The following is a 14,371-nucleotide window of genomic DNA, read 5'->3' as shown; positions in this document are numbered from 1 at the left end:
ATCATGTTCTGGGTTTTCTTGAAAAGTTGCTCTCTCTCTCTCTCTCTCTCTCTCTCTCTCTCTCTCTCTCTTACATTTTATTTTTTGCTTTTTAATATGATATTCTTTTGGGGGTTAGGAAAGTCAAGAAGAATAAACTAAGCATTCACTGAGAGACTCTTTGAACAATCACGTAGGGATAGTGTTGAGAACTTGGAAACAATGTGATCCAAACAAACAAGCAGCAGAGAAAAGGTAAACAGAAAAAGACTTGGAAAACAAACAACGAAATTACAGCCAGAGTTGACATACTAGCCTAACTGCTCTCTTAGCTACAAGTGAACCACTGTGGAATCTATGGCTTCACCTGTTTGGGAAATTTAGCCACAAATGCTTGTAGGTTTTCTGTGGCCTTGTTCTTGCCATGGGATATATAAGGGTTTGTTGGTCATTCAAAAGTTTTCATGGCGTATTTTTGGAAGGAATTTTCCTAATTCATCTTACAAAGTGATTACAAGATACAGCCAAAAATCTTCTGGTGGTAAACAAGTAAATCAAGGCAGCAATGCAAGTAAAATTTTGGGTTCAACATTTTAAAATCATGTGTCTTTCTTAATAAGAATCAAGAGAAGAACAGAGAAGGCAGAGAAGGACAGAGAAGAACCTCAAGAGAGTTGGCAAATTAATTACTAGAAGTTGATAGTAGCAACATATACTGGCTGCGGAGTAAGCATTAAGCATCCAAATATACAGGAAATCAAAGAAACTAAGCAAACAGGAAACAGAAAATGTAGTTCGTACAGAAACATATTACAAACATTGTTGTACAAATTAATACAAGCAACTTACAGCACCACAAATTAATACAAGCAAATTACACCACCACCCTTATTGTAATAAAACAGAATGCACCAGACCCCATACAAGAATTCTAAACAACAACAGCAGCAGCTGCAAGATAAACATGGATTTAAATTAAGTACTTAGTTTCTGTGTCCTCTCCTTCCCCGTGTGCCTCTTGGCTGCCTCTTCCTGCTAAATTTCTCAAAAAACCATTCATGATTCTTGCTTGTCCAAAAGTTCCCAGCAACCACTCCAACTATTAGACCACTAACAACTCCTGGCAGAACCACATACCAATCTAGTGCAATTTGAAACCCGGAATCTTCATCTTCTTCAAAGATTGATGGTGGTAGCGATATTGAGCTATCACATTTCTTTGACAAAGGCTTTCCACACAGACCTGAGTTTCCTTGGAATGAATCTTCTAGGAATGTACCAAATTGTTGGCCAAGTGGTATAGGACCCCAAAGATGGTTATAGGATACATTGAAATATTCAAGGAAAGTGAGTTGTGCCAAATTACCGGGGATCCTTCCTGAGAGCTGGTTTCGGGAGAGATCCAACGATTCAAGAGCCGTCAAGTTCCATAAAGATGATGGGATTGTTGGCGTGACTTGTGGATATTGACTTACTTTCCTTACACACCAAGAATTCCTATTATAATTGTAATTGATTTACTTTAATTCCTGATTTCCTACTGTAAATAGATTTAGGAATTTATTATTTACTTGCCCATTCAGGTTTCGTTGTATTATAAATATGACCTCCTACAAGGAGAAGAATACACAGAAAATTCCCACAAACAAATATTCTCTCATAGTTTTTCATATTTTAGCATGGTATCAGAGCGGCGATCTTGGAATTGCTGACTCTAGTTTCAAAACCCCGCCGCCGCTATGAGGGTTGATGATTTTTTCAACCCTCATGGAGGTAGCACCACCGACTCCTTCTCTCATTCTCAACCAACCATCGTTGAGTTGAGTGCCCAGATGGCTCCGCCCCTACAGATGCAGACTTTGACCCTGAACCCGATCCAGAATCAGGATCCTTTTTTGACGACCCCGACCCCGACCCCGACTATGACGACGACGACCCTGACCCCGACTCCGAAGACGACCCCGACCCCGACTATGACGACGACGACCCTGACCCCGACTCCGAAGACGACCCCGACCCCTACTCCGATGATGACCCCAACCTCGACTTTGTCTATGATTCAGACCCCGATCCCGACTTCGACTCCGACTCCGACTCCGGCCCCGACTCAGGCCCAGATTCCGATCCAAATTCCTACTCAACCTGTATCCTATGCTTCTTCCGCTGCACAGATTATGACTTCTAGACTAACGACCCCGACACATGGACCAAATTACGCATATTGTGGTGATCCGAGACACACTTGTGAGACTTGTTTTACATCGCATGGCTACCCCGATTGGTGGGCTACTCTTACAGATCGAGGACAATGCCATATGACCAGTAATGGTACTGGTTATGGATTCCATACTTCCGATAAGTTTGATTCCAAGAGCTGGATAATTGATTCTGGTGCAACTGATCATATGACGTTTGATCCTGATGATTTTCTGAATACTACACAACCCCGACGAACCTGTATTGCAAATGCCAATGGTGTTACTTATCCTGTGACAGGGGCTGGCACTGTTGCACTCTCATCCTCTCTCACACTGTCTAATACTTTACTTGTTCCATCTTTATCCACTAAATTGTTGTCAGTTAGTCAGCTTACTGAACAATTGAATTGTTGTGTACTCATTTACCCGAGTTTTTGTTTGCTTCAGGATATTCACACTAAGGAGATTCTTGGTCGTGGTACTAAGAGAGGGGGGCTATATTATGTCGATGACTTCAGTCCCGGCGTGGCTAACAGTGTGACACATCCCTTTGATAGCAAACAAAAGCAAATCTGGTTGTGGCATCGTCGATTGGGACATCTGTCTTTTAGTTATATGAAGCATCTTATACCAGATTTATTCTCAGGTTTCAAAGACTCCGACTTCACATGTGATACTTGTATTTTGGCCAAGAGTCACCGTGTGCCCTACCCGTTGAGTACGAACAAGTGTACTACTCCATTTACATTAATTCACTCTGATGTCTGGGGACCTTCGCCTATCACTGCTCCTTCTGGTGTTCGATGGTTTGTCACATTCATCGATGATTGTACACGGATGACATGGCTTTATTTGCTGAAGAATAAAAACGAGGTGTTTTCCCGTTTTCAGTCCTTCCACAAACAGATGAAAACTCAATTTAATGCTCAAATCCAGATTCTTCGCTCAGACAATGGTGGAGAATTTGTCAATCATGACTTTCAGACTTACTTCCAACAACATGGAATTATCCATGAGACGACTTGTCCTCAGACACCGCAACAAAATGGTGTTGCTGAACGAAAGAATCGACATCTTCTTGAAACCGCCCGAGCACTTCTGATTGGCGCTCATGTTCCTCGCCATCACTGGGATGATGCTATTGTCACTGCAGTTCACCTGATCAACCGCATGCCTTCTAGTGTATTGACCTTTAAAACTCCTTTGCAGGTGCTTGCGCAACACAGACCTCTGCCCTCTGTTTTGGTACTCACACCCCGAATCTTTGGATGCGTGGCTTTCGTTCATCTTCACAAAAATCAACGTAGCAAACTTGATCCCTGTGCGCTTCGTTGTGTTTTTGTGGGTTATGCCACTCATCAGAAAGGTTACCGTTGTTATCACCCTCCTACCCAACGAACCTATGTCACTTTGGATGTGACTTTTCTGGAATCTGAGCTGTTCTTTCATGACCCATCATCCAATTCTGTGCTTCAGGGGGAGATACAAAGTGAAGCACAGAATTGGAGCAACTTGGCAAACAAAGAAATCCTCCCATGTACAGAAATGATTGATCATCCCGAGTCTGGAGCACGAGATTACTCTCTGTTGAAAAGTGACCAATCGCCCATTCATAGCGATCAATTGCCTGACCCACCTGATCCATGTGAAGATATTTCTGATCCGAGTCCCACATCTACAGACAATACAGAACAACAAGATGAAGACCCCCCTTCTAACTCAACAGTACCAACAGACCAATCTCCTGAGAATATCCTTGAGGTAACTACTCCTACTAGACTTGTGCATTTAGATGATAAAACTATTGGATATCAATTACCTTTCAGGCAAAATCGTGGGAAGCCACCAAACCGTTATTCACCGGATATTGGCAAGACATCCAAGTATCCAATTGCAAATCATGTATCCACTGAGAAGCTGTCTGAACCACTCAAGGCTTTTGTGCATCAGTTGTCTGCTATCCATATTCCAACCAAGGTCTCTGAAGCATTGAAAGATCCTAAGTGGGTCCAAGCTATAAAAGAGGAGATGAAAGCTCTTGAGAAAAATCAGACTTGGACATTAGAGACTATACCACGAGGAAAAAAGACTATCGGATGTAGATGGGTGTTTACTATAAAACACAATGCAGATGGATCTATCGAGCGATACAAGGCAAGACTTGTGGCAAAAGGGTACACACAGACTTATGGTATAGACTATGAAGAAACTTTTGCACCAGTTGCAAAGTTAAACACCGTCAGAGTCTTATTGTCCCTTGCAGCTAATTTGGATTGGCCACTACACCAGTTTGATGTAAAGAATGCTTTTCTACATGGTGAACTCACAGAGGAGGTGTACATGGACATTCCTCCTGGATATAATACTACTCAGACTGGAACAGTTTGCAGGTTACGAAAAGCATTGTATGGATTGAAACAGTCACCACGTGCATGGTTTGGACGGTTCACCATGGCAATGAAGAACAATGGTTTCAAACAGTGCAACTCAGATTATACTCTGTTCTTGAAACATCAAAAAGGGAAGGTAACAGCATTAATAATCTATGTTGATGATATGATTATTACTGGGAATGATAAACAGGAAATATCACAGCTACAAGACTATCTGGCTACGGAGTTTGAGATGAAGGATCTAGGTGGACTCAAGTATTTCTTGGGAATTGAGGTGGCTCGATCGCAGCAAGGCATATTTCTCTCTCAAAGGAAATATGTCTTAGACTTGTTGACAGACACAGGAATGCTAGATTGTAAACCTGCGGACACTCCTATTGTTCAGAATCATCATCTTGGAGAATATCCGGATCAAGTTCCAACTAACAAAGAAAGATACCAAAGGTTAGTGGGAAGATTGATCTATTTGTCACATACTCGACCAGACATTGCTTATGCGGTGAGCGTTGTCAGTCAATTTATGCACTCTCCAAGTGAAGACCACATGAATGCAGTTCTTCGGATACTTAGATATTTGAAGTCTGCACCTGGAAAAGGACTTATGTTCTCAAAGCATGGTCATCTAAATATTGATGGTTATTCAGATGCAGATTGGGCAGGTAATGTAACAGATAGAAAATCCACATCGGGTTACTTCACATTCGTGGGAGGTAATTTGGTGACATGGAGGAGCAAGAAACAGAATGTAGTAGCTTTATCCAGTGCAGAAGCCGAGTTCAGAGGCATGACTAAAGGGATTTGTGAACTTCTTTGGTTAAGAAAGTTGCTTATTGAACTCGGGTATAAACCTACATCCACAATGAATCTCTTTTGTGACAACAAGGCTGCTATAGCCATTGCACAGAATCCGGTTCAGCATGATCGTACTAAACATGTTGAGGTAGATCGACACTTCATCAAACAGAAGCTTGAAGCTAAAGTGTTTCAGTTTCCTTTTGTGAAATCCGAGGATCAATTGGCGGATATTTTGACAAAGGCGATTTCCAGTAAAGCATTCCACAATTCACTGGATCAGTTGGGCATTGGCGACATCTATGCACCAACGTGAGGGGGAGTATTGGCGTGACTTGTGGATATTGACTTACTTTCCTTACACACCAAGAATTCCTATTATAATTGTAATTGATTTACTTTAATTCCTGATTTCCTACTGTAAATAGATTTAGGAATTTATTATTTACTTGCCCATTCAGGTTTCGTTGTATTATAAATATGACCTCCTACAAGGAGAAGAATACACAGAAAATTCCCACAAACAAATATTCTCTCATAGTTTTTCATATTTTAGCAGGGATGAGACCAGTGAGAGCGTTGTTGGAAAGGTTAAGGAAAAGAAGGCCTCTTAGATTCCCAATGACACCTGCTGGAATCTCTCCTTCAAATCTATTACTTGAGAAATCTATAAATCTAAGAAGATAAGGAGTCCATATAAATTTCAACTCAACACCTTTTGCGAAAGTCGTGATTGAGTATGGATAAGAAAAGCTATACGAATATTTAGCTGAGTTGTTGTATGATGTCGAAATGACTTGAAAATAAGTTTGCTGGCTCTCGTCAACAAATTTCATGGAATTCCAGTTCTCTAAGCAGTTAGAGGGCAACACACCTGAAAAACCATTGTCAGATAAATCAATGATGCACAACTTTGGGAAGTCATGGTTAGTCGCGTACTTCCCAATCATGCCATGAAATCCATTAGACCTCAAACTGAGAAACTGTAGTGCTGGAAGTGCCCCTAACCAAGATGGGAAGATGTCACGCATATGATTGTTTCCAAGGTTAAGAAACTCTAATCGAGTGCAATTGGCCATTGATCTTGGTACTTTTCCCTGCAACTGATTGTAACTCAAATCAACCATTTTCAAACTATTTGCGACTGGACATATTTGAGGAATACTGCCATGAAATGAATTGTTCATCAGCATCAATATTTCAAGAGCACTGGAGTTCCCCAAACATTGTGGAAGCATGCCACTCAGGCTGTTGTTGGACAAATCAAGAATGTGCAAATGATTCAAGTTGCAGAACGAGGGCGAAATTTCTCCACTGTAATGATTGCTGCCGACCACGTAGTTTATGATTGATTGTGGTGGAATTGGCAGTGATCCTTGTAACATATTGGTCCGGAGATCTAAAGCATATAGATTCTGCCATGGAAGATTGATTGGATTTTGGTCAAATCCCGTTAAGAAGTTGGAAGAGAGGTCGAGAAGCAACAAAGTTTCTCTAGTTGCATTCCACACCCATTTTGGTATTTGCCCTTGAATGTTGTTGTCGCTAAGTTGTAAGAAGCGCAATTCGGATTGATATTTTAAAAATTCTGGAAACTCTGTTAAGTTGCATGACGTCAAATCTAGAAGTTCAAGCTGTGGAACAGTAGCACTCAAATTGGTTATGATCTGCAGAGATAACTTGTTGTATGCTAATCGAAGTTCCTTTAACTTTTTGGGCTGGGAAAACTGATCAAACTCAACTTGTCCACTCAAGCTATTAGAGGAAAGGTCAAGAATTTCAAGATTTTGGAGCTGGAAGAGTGACCTAGGAATTGCTCCGCTCAAATTGTTACCCACGAGGTATAGAGTAGTTAACTGGGTCAAATTCATAAGCCAAGATGGGATTTGACCAGTTATTTCGTTACCACCCAATTGTAGAAATGAAAGTTGCGTGAGGTTGGCCACAAAACTTGGGAATTTCCCCCTGAATTTGTTGGCCCAAAGGGACAAACTGTAGAGGTTGGTTAAACTTGCTATCCAAGACAAGGAATATTCAGAAACTAATTGGCCTGTGGAATTATTATTTGGAATGTCATTAAATGAAATCATGTCAAGGTAGTTGAGCTGGGTAAGGTTTCCGAGTGAAGATGGAATAAGGGGGTAAAAATGACACCAAGAGATGTCCAAAAAATTTAAGGAATGAAGGTTTCCCATAGAAGCAGGCAGCATACCAGAAAAATTTGTGGCCCCAACATTCAATTTCTTGAAAACATTGCTCTTGTTAAAGTTAGGGAAATAACCGGTAAGGTTTGAGTTACCATTCACATCAAGAACCTCTAAGTTTGGTAGGTGGAAGATGCCTACTGGGAATTCCCCATTCAACTCACAATCGCGAAGTTGGAGAGATGTGAGAGAAGATGCGTTGACCAAGATATCAGGCACAGTGAAGTACATCTCTACCCAATTAAGATGAAGTTGTTTTATGGTGGTCAAGTTCTGAACCAGGCTTCTCATGTTGGCCTTGGTCAGTTTCAAAGGGATACCATAAGCATCAAATTTCGGACCATTGAAAGACAGATCAAGGGTAGACAGCTTCGATAACTTTGAAATTTCTGATGGAATTTGGCCAGAGAATAAGGAATATGAAAGGTTGAGATATGTTAGGCTCGAAAGATCATGACCAAATCTTGATGGTATTTGAGAGAAATTGAAGTGATTATCTGAGAGGTCAAGCCTCTGCAAGTGAACAAGGCGGAAGAGAGTGTTGCTGGAATTGATAGAACCGTAGAGACAGCTGCTTCGGAGATCAAGGCCGACAACATGGCCAAAGTCTTCATCACACTCAACACCATCCCATGAACAACAATTACTCCGATTCCCATCTCCTTCTCGCGTCCAAAATGAAACCTTCGGATAAGCAAGAGGATCTGCAGAAACAGACTTGTTAATTGCAAAGCTTTCCTTGAACTGCAGCAACGCTGAGCACTCATCAACCTGGGCAAGTGCCTGAGTCTGCACAAATAAAAAACAGTGAGTAGCAATGAGTGACAGAAAAATAAAACAATGTAGAGAAATGAACTTCGACCGCCACGATTCCATTCCCATTGCAATTTTGTTTTCTAATTATGTATGCTTAATTATGGCTCTCACACAATTAAGGGTGGAGAAATTATAAACTCCTTTTATAGACGCACAACTCATGACAAACGTAGTTGTAACTAGAGAAAGTATAAAAAAGGGAAGAAAAAAAAAAAACAGAAGAATCGAAATAAAAAGTAAGGGAATCAAAGAGAAGAAGCCATGAAGGTGGAGAAGTTTATCGTCTTCAAAGTCTTCCAAAGCTAACCATTCAAAGTCTTAAAGCTGGTTCTAACTACCAAGTAAATAAAGTATTAAAACACTCACAATCCCTTTAATTTAGTCACGAATCTACTCAAAATTTCAAAAAAGTTGCTTTATTATTATTATATATAAATAACGTTCAAAAGCACGAATTAAAGGAGAGGATGAAGGAAAAAAAAACAGATACTTTTGGAAATGGAAAATGAGCTGTCTTTCTCTTTGCTTACTTGTTGTAAAAATTAATACAAGCAACTTACAGCACCACAAATTAATACAGGCAAAATACACACCACCACCCTTATTGTAATAAAACAGAATGCACCAGACCCCATACAATTATTCAAAACAACAGCAGCTGCAGCTGCAAGATAAACATAGATTTAAAATAAGTACCTAGTTTCTGTGTCCTTTCCTTCCCCGTGTGACTCTTGGCTGCCTCTTTCTGCTAAATTTCTCTAAAAACCATTCATGATTCTTGCTTGTCCAAAAGTTCCCAGCCACACTAAAAACTCCTGGCAGAACCACATACCAATCTAGTGCAATTTGAAACCCGGAATCTTCATCTTCTTCAAAGATTGATGGCGGTAGCGATATTGAGCTATCACATTTCTTTGACAAAGGCTTTCCACACAGACCTGAGTTTCCTTGGTATGAAACTTCTACTAATGTACCAAATTGTTGGCCAAGTGGTATAAGACCCCAAAGATGGTTATAGGATACATTGAAATATTCAAGGAAAGTGAGTTGTGCCAAATTATTGGGGATCCCTCTTGAGAGCTGGTTTTGGGAGAGATCCAACGATTCAAGAGCCGTCAAGTTCCATAAAGATGACGGGATGAGACCAGTGAGAGCGTTGTTGGAAAAGTTAAGGAAAAGAAGGCCTCTTAGATTCCCGATGACACCTGCTGGAATCTCTCCTTCAAATCTATTACTTGAGAAATCTATCAATCTAAATCATTGATAAAAGATAACATTGAAAAACTAAATTAGTTTTAATTTCTTCATTGATAAAAGATAACATTGAAAAACTAAATTAGTTTTAATTTCTTCATCTTCCTATTAAAGTTTTTCTATGATAATTTTAATCGAGTTATAATGTAAGTAATTATTAATTTATTTAGGTAAAAGACCATTTTGCCTATAGAATATTTTATTAGGTTTAAAGTTGACTTTTTGACCAGGAAAGAATTTGGGAATTTCAACTACACCGTTTCGTAGAGCACGGCGAGATGAGTCTATAGACATGTAGTGGGCCCGAATCGGAGTTGTAATGAAAAAGATATGATCAAAATACCCTCAGTGGCATAATCGTAATTTTTGCGAAAAGGGTTTGATAAAATCTGAATCTCTCTCTCTCTCTCTCCCCCCGACGACAGCCCTCTCCCTCTCTCTTCGAAACTCCGGCTATGGCAACAGACGGGACCGGTGCCAAAAGGACCGGCTCAGCCCCGTCGTCAAGATCCGGCCCTTTCCCGACACCGGCCGCCGCTTCAGCTGCCGAAAAATGTGATTTTTAGGCCGGTTTTCGCTCGAAACTTCTCCGGCTCTGATCTATCTCCTTCGGTCACCATTTTTGGCGATCAAGGTATGGAAATTCATATATTCTTCATAATCTAGTTGATGGTTGGGTAGGATTTCATTAATTTTGAGTGTTGGTAGCTCGATTTTTGAATTGGATTTTGGCTGGTTTTGGGGATTGCCATTCCGGCCACTTCCGGCCATTTTTTGGGGTATGTTCAAGAAAAAAAGTGACTCCAAATAGAGTGTTAAACCTAGGGTAGGAGCCTTAAGTTGTGGCAAAGGGTTATTGCTTTAGACACCCACGCGCTACCAGCGCTTGTGGTGGCGCGTGGGCATTATAGAAAAGGGGCATTGTGCCCTGATGTGATCCACAGGTTCTCACGAGCGCGTAGGGGTGCTCGAATTTCAATTTGGATACTGTTTGAACTTTGAACGGATTTCGCCTATTGTGTGTTATATGGGTTCGATAAGTTTGAACCATTGGATCGTCTTGAAATTAATATATGATAATATAGACATCCTTAGGATCGTGTAGGATTAAACGGATCGTAAAACGGAGTCCCGGATACTCCGAAAATGCCAACCCTATGGCTAGGTGTAAAGTAACCGTCCCATCGTGAGCTATCCGACAATCCGATCAGAACCAAACTTGCAGGACATGTATCCCAACCCTTGTGGAACCCATATGAACTTTCAAATCGTAAAACGGAGGTCGGGGCCCCGTGGGCCCGGTTGACCAAGTTGGGGTAGTTTGACCTCTCGAGTGATCGTGAGTCTTCCGATATAGTTTTCCTATTCGAGGAGTACTAGAACAACCTTATTAACGAGTCTCGACCGTTAGTTGAGTTATGTTGGCTATGGGGGGATTTTGAGTGTTTTATGTTAGCGTATGAAAACTCTTAGATATTATTTTAATAATTGAAATTATGGATTAGATAAGTATGGGTAAATTGATCTGATGAGTGGTGAAAATAAGTCGCGGGCTTGGCTATGATTATTAAGTCTCACACGTGGCGTTAGATTTTCCGGCATGTGAGACACCTCATACGTGGCGTTGGATTTTTCGGCTTATGGGAATAATATGTGATTATTAGGTCTCACACGTGGCTTTGGATTTTCCGATGTATGTGAAGAATATGTGATTATTAGGTCTCACACGTGGCGTTGGATTTTCTGGAGTGTGAGACACTACCAGGGAAAAGAAATAAGGGATTATTTTACTATATCGGAGAAAGGTTGGAGTATAAAAAGAATTATGTTTGGTTGTTGTGATTTAAATTAAAACGGGGAAAGATAACTCTTGAAATAACTTAATTGTACTACTGAAACGGTTGTATATCATTTGGTGCATGACTATGGAAGAAAGAACTACGTGTGGCTTGATCCCTCAGTAAGGGTACGTAGGTAGCCTGACGTCTTACCTAGGTGCAGCCGCGAACTAAATTTTATTTATGTTGCTTTATTGAGGTTGGTCCTAAAATTCGGTTGAAAACGAGATGTAAGTAAATAATTATTCATACTCTGTTTGGCTGAAGGAGGATTGCGTAAGTGTGTTCTGGTTAAAATAGGTATAAAACTCATTTTGGATTGTTGTACGATTTAGGCTAAGGCCCTAAACGATTTGTGATTGTGTTAGGAGGTTCAAACCTTGCATGTTGGAAGTTTTGTTTCGAATTATTTGAAGGCCGAGGGCCGATTATGTGAATTGCATGAAATTACCTTGTGCATGCTGCCGGTTGGTGATATTAAATGTGTTTTATGCATGTTGAAATTTTTGGAATTGTTCAATTTACAGGTGAGACTCTGCCAAAATTTTAGTTGAAAGTCTCGGTCGTTAGTAAGTGGGTCCGGCATCGGTATGATGTCGGAATTTTCACAGGATTTGTCTCAGGTTTCGAGGAATTCGGGGCGGGTCCTGTCAACTAATTTTGATTAAAGAGCATGAAACATATTTTGCTTAAAGGATTGAACCTTGATGTCTTAGCATTTCCATTATTGGTATTTTGTTTTTTTAAACTGAATCTCTACAAGACTCAAATAAAATTACTTTTCCATTTTGTTTGTCACTTTTATTTTGGTATGTTTAGGGCCTGTTTAGTATTCAACTTGAATCCAACTTTTTAAACTTAAAAACAGAATTTGAGTCAAAAACAAAGAAAGCCTGTTTGGTAGCCCTATTTTTAAAAACTCAAACTCAAGAACAATTAAAAAAAAAAACCCCAATTATTAAAAACAAAAAATATATGTTTTTTCAGTTTTTTTTTCTAACAACCCACAAGTTCTCAAATTTTTAAGATTTGAAAACAGTTTTCATACCAAACAAGTTTTTGAATCTTAAAAATAGATTTAAGAACTCCTTGTTTTTAAGAAAAATCAAAATTTTTGAGTTCCCAATTTGAATACGATACCAAATGCCTCCTTAATTATTTCTTTGTATTCAGACATTTGCCTACTTACTCCTTGAAGATTTGATACTTGAACTTCCAAAATTATTACTACGTATGACTAATTACACACGCAACAATGCGTTCATCTTCTTGCTCATTCTAGTAATTGGGTTGTTTCACTATTTTATGCGGAAGCTACTATGGCTAATAAAGCAGCGCAATATTGCCAACATGTCACATGAGGTTGGGTTAAAGGCAACAAAAAATGGGTTTTGATTGATGCTATGCTGTGCAGGTTTGCTTGATATGCGTAATACAAGTCATGCTATTTGGCAAATATCTGCTAATTAAAACGATAAAAATAAAAAATAAAAAACACCCTTATAAGCTTGTCTTACATGCATCCTCTTTTTATATATTTGTATAGAATCTATAATTTCTCCAAATGTTGGTACAGGAGCTCCAAAAACCCAGGAAACAGCTTCTGAACACCACGGTCCACATCCACGACATTAACAGAGAAAGCCTTTAACTGATGATAATGATTATTCAAATTCCTCAAGAAACTAAGAAGGTCTACCACTTCCCCAGTGTAGTTCCCATAATGACTGTCATAAGATTTTTTTATAAAATTATCCATGGAACCAAGGACTTCAGTAGAGTTCCAGGATTTGAACCTATCGAAATCGGATAATTGCAAAGCTTTTTTCACTGCTGTACATGTAGCAACCTTTTCCCACTTACGAAGATAACGAGCAAACATACCCATCCTTTCTTCAGAGCTTAACAAGAACGGATGAGATGCCAATTTCTCGACACAATCAGGATAGCTGAAAAGACTAAAGGCTTTTTATCACAAATGGTCCTTGACGTTTGCGAAATTATCACCTTTCGTCCCTAACGTTTTTTGGTGACACTAATAGTCCTTAAGGTTACCCTCTACACATCAAAATGGTCCCTGCCGTTAGCTTCCGTCAAATTTCTGTTGAATTGTTAACGTGGCACATGTGTGGAACCCACACTTCCAATGATATAAAGCCACATGGCTTTAAATAAAATAAAATATATTTTAAATATTTTAAAACTTAAATCCATAAAAACAAAAACAAAAATACCTGCACCCTCTGCATTCTTACTCTGCCAGCGCCCTTTCCCCTCGCATACCCATCTTTTGCTTCTCTCTCCCTCATCTTCCTCCCTTCTCCCTCTCCCTCTCCCTGTCCCTGTGTCTCTTTCTCTCTCTCTTTGTTTTTTTTTAAAAAAAAAAAAATTCTACAAAGCCAAAGGCTTTGACTTTTGCTTTGGCTAAGGCTGCAATGCCAAAGACTATATGTGATCTTTGGCTGACCTTGTAGAAGGCCTCTACTCTTGGACCTCCACAACGATCACATTATGTTTCTTGCTTTTGATCTCTTTCCTCTACATCTCCTACTCTGTAAAATCTGTTTTCCCTTAAATTTTCGTAGCCAACAGCAATCTTTTACTGCCCATGTCCAATCACAAGCAGAACCAGGCAATGTTTGGTTGGATTAGACTGTAGTGAAGGAAGAGGAGGGAGAGAGAGGCAAAGAGTGTGTTTGCAAGGGGGGAGGCGCAGCGCTAGCAAAGGGAGGACACAGAGGGGATGGTCATGGTGCAGTTTTTATTTTTATTTTTTTGAATTAAAAGTTTTAAAATATTTAAAATATTTATTTATTTTATTTAAAGCCACGTGGCTTTATATTATTGAATGTGTGGGCTCCGCACAAGTGCCACGTCAGCAATTTAATAGAAAATTT

At 39.8% G+C, this 14,371-nt stretch overlaps 2 protein-coding genes across 2 annotated transcripts; both read right to left on the bottom strand.

Moving 5' to 3' along the window:
• LOC109947922 (receptor like protein 30-like) lies at window positions 716-9,341 on the bottom strand. The gene is made up of 2 exons (XM_020559556.1): window positions 5,922-9,341; window positions 716-1,420 (listed from the first exon to the last, which is right to left on the bottom strand). Exons 1-2 carry the CDS (start codon window positions 8,446-8,448, stop codon window positions 963-965), a joined length of 2,985 nt encoding a protein of 994 aa, XP_020415145.1. The 5' UTR covers window positions 8,449-9,341; the 3' UTR covers window positions 716-962.
• Window positions 9,079-13,362, bottom strand: LOC109948126 (receptor-like protein 12). The gene is made up of 2 exons (XM_020560063.1): window positions 13,049-13,362; window positions 9,079-9,634 (listed from the first exon to the last, which is right to left on the bottom strand). Exons 1-2 carry the CDS (start codon window positions 13,360-13,362, stop codon window positions 9,079-9,081), a joined length of 870 nt encoding a protein of 289 aa, XP_020415652.1.

Source organism: Prunus persica, chromosome G3 (assembly GCF_000346465.2).
Source record: "Prunus persica cultivar Lovell chromosome G3, Prunus_persica_NCBIv2, whole genome shotgun sequence".
In the NCBI taxonomy this organism is placed as follows: Eukaryota; Viridiplantae; Streptophyta; class Magnoliopsida; order Rosales; family Rosaceae; genus Prunus; species Prunus persica.
The sequence above is the reverse complement of the archived record's forward strand: the minus strand, read 5'-3'. Positions and strand labels throughout refer to the sequence as shown.

What these genes read in the sequence shown, in the direction of transcription:
- LOC109947922 (XM_020559556.1), bottom strand. Translation starts at nt 8,448, where the DNA reads ATGGGAATGGAATCGTGGCGGTCGAAGTTCATTTCTCTACATTGTTTT. An exon ending in CGCTCTCACTGGTCTCATCC is followed by an intron (nt 1,421 to 5,921) that starts CTGCTAAAATAT and finishes CGCCAACAATCC; the next exon opens with CATCATCTTTATGGAACTTG.
- LOC109948126 (XM_020560063.1), bottom strand. Translation starts at nt 13,362, where the DNA reads ATGGGTATGTTTGCTCGTTATCTTCGTAAGTGGGAAAAGGTTGCTACA. An exon ending in CCTGGGTTTTTGGAGCTCCT is followed by an intron (nt 9,635 to 13,048) that starts GTACCAACATTT and finishes TCAATGATTTAG; the next exon opens with ATTGATAGATTTCTCAAGTA.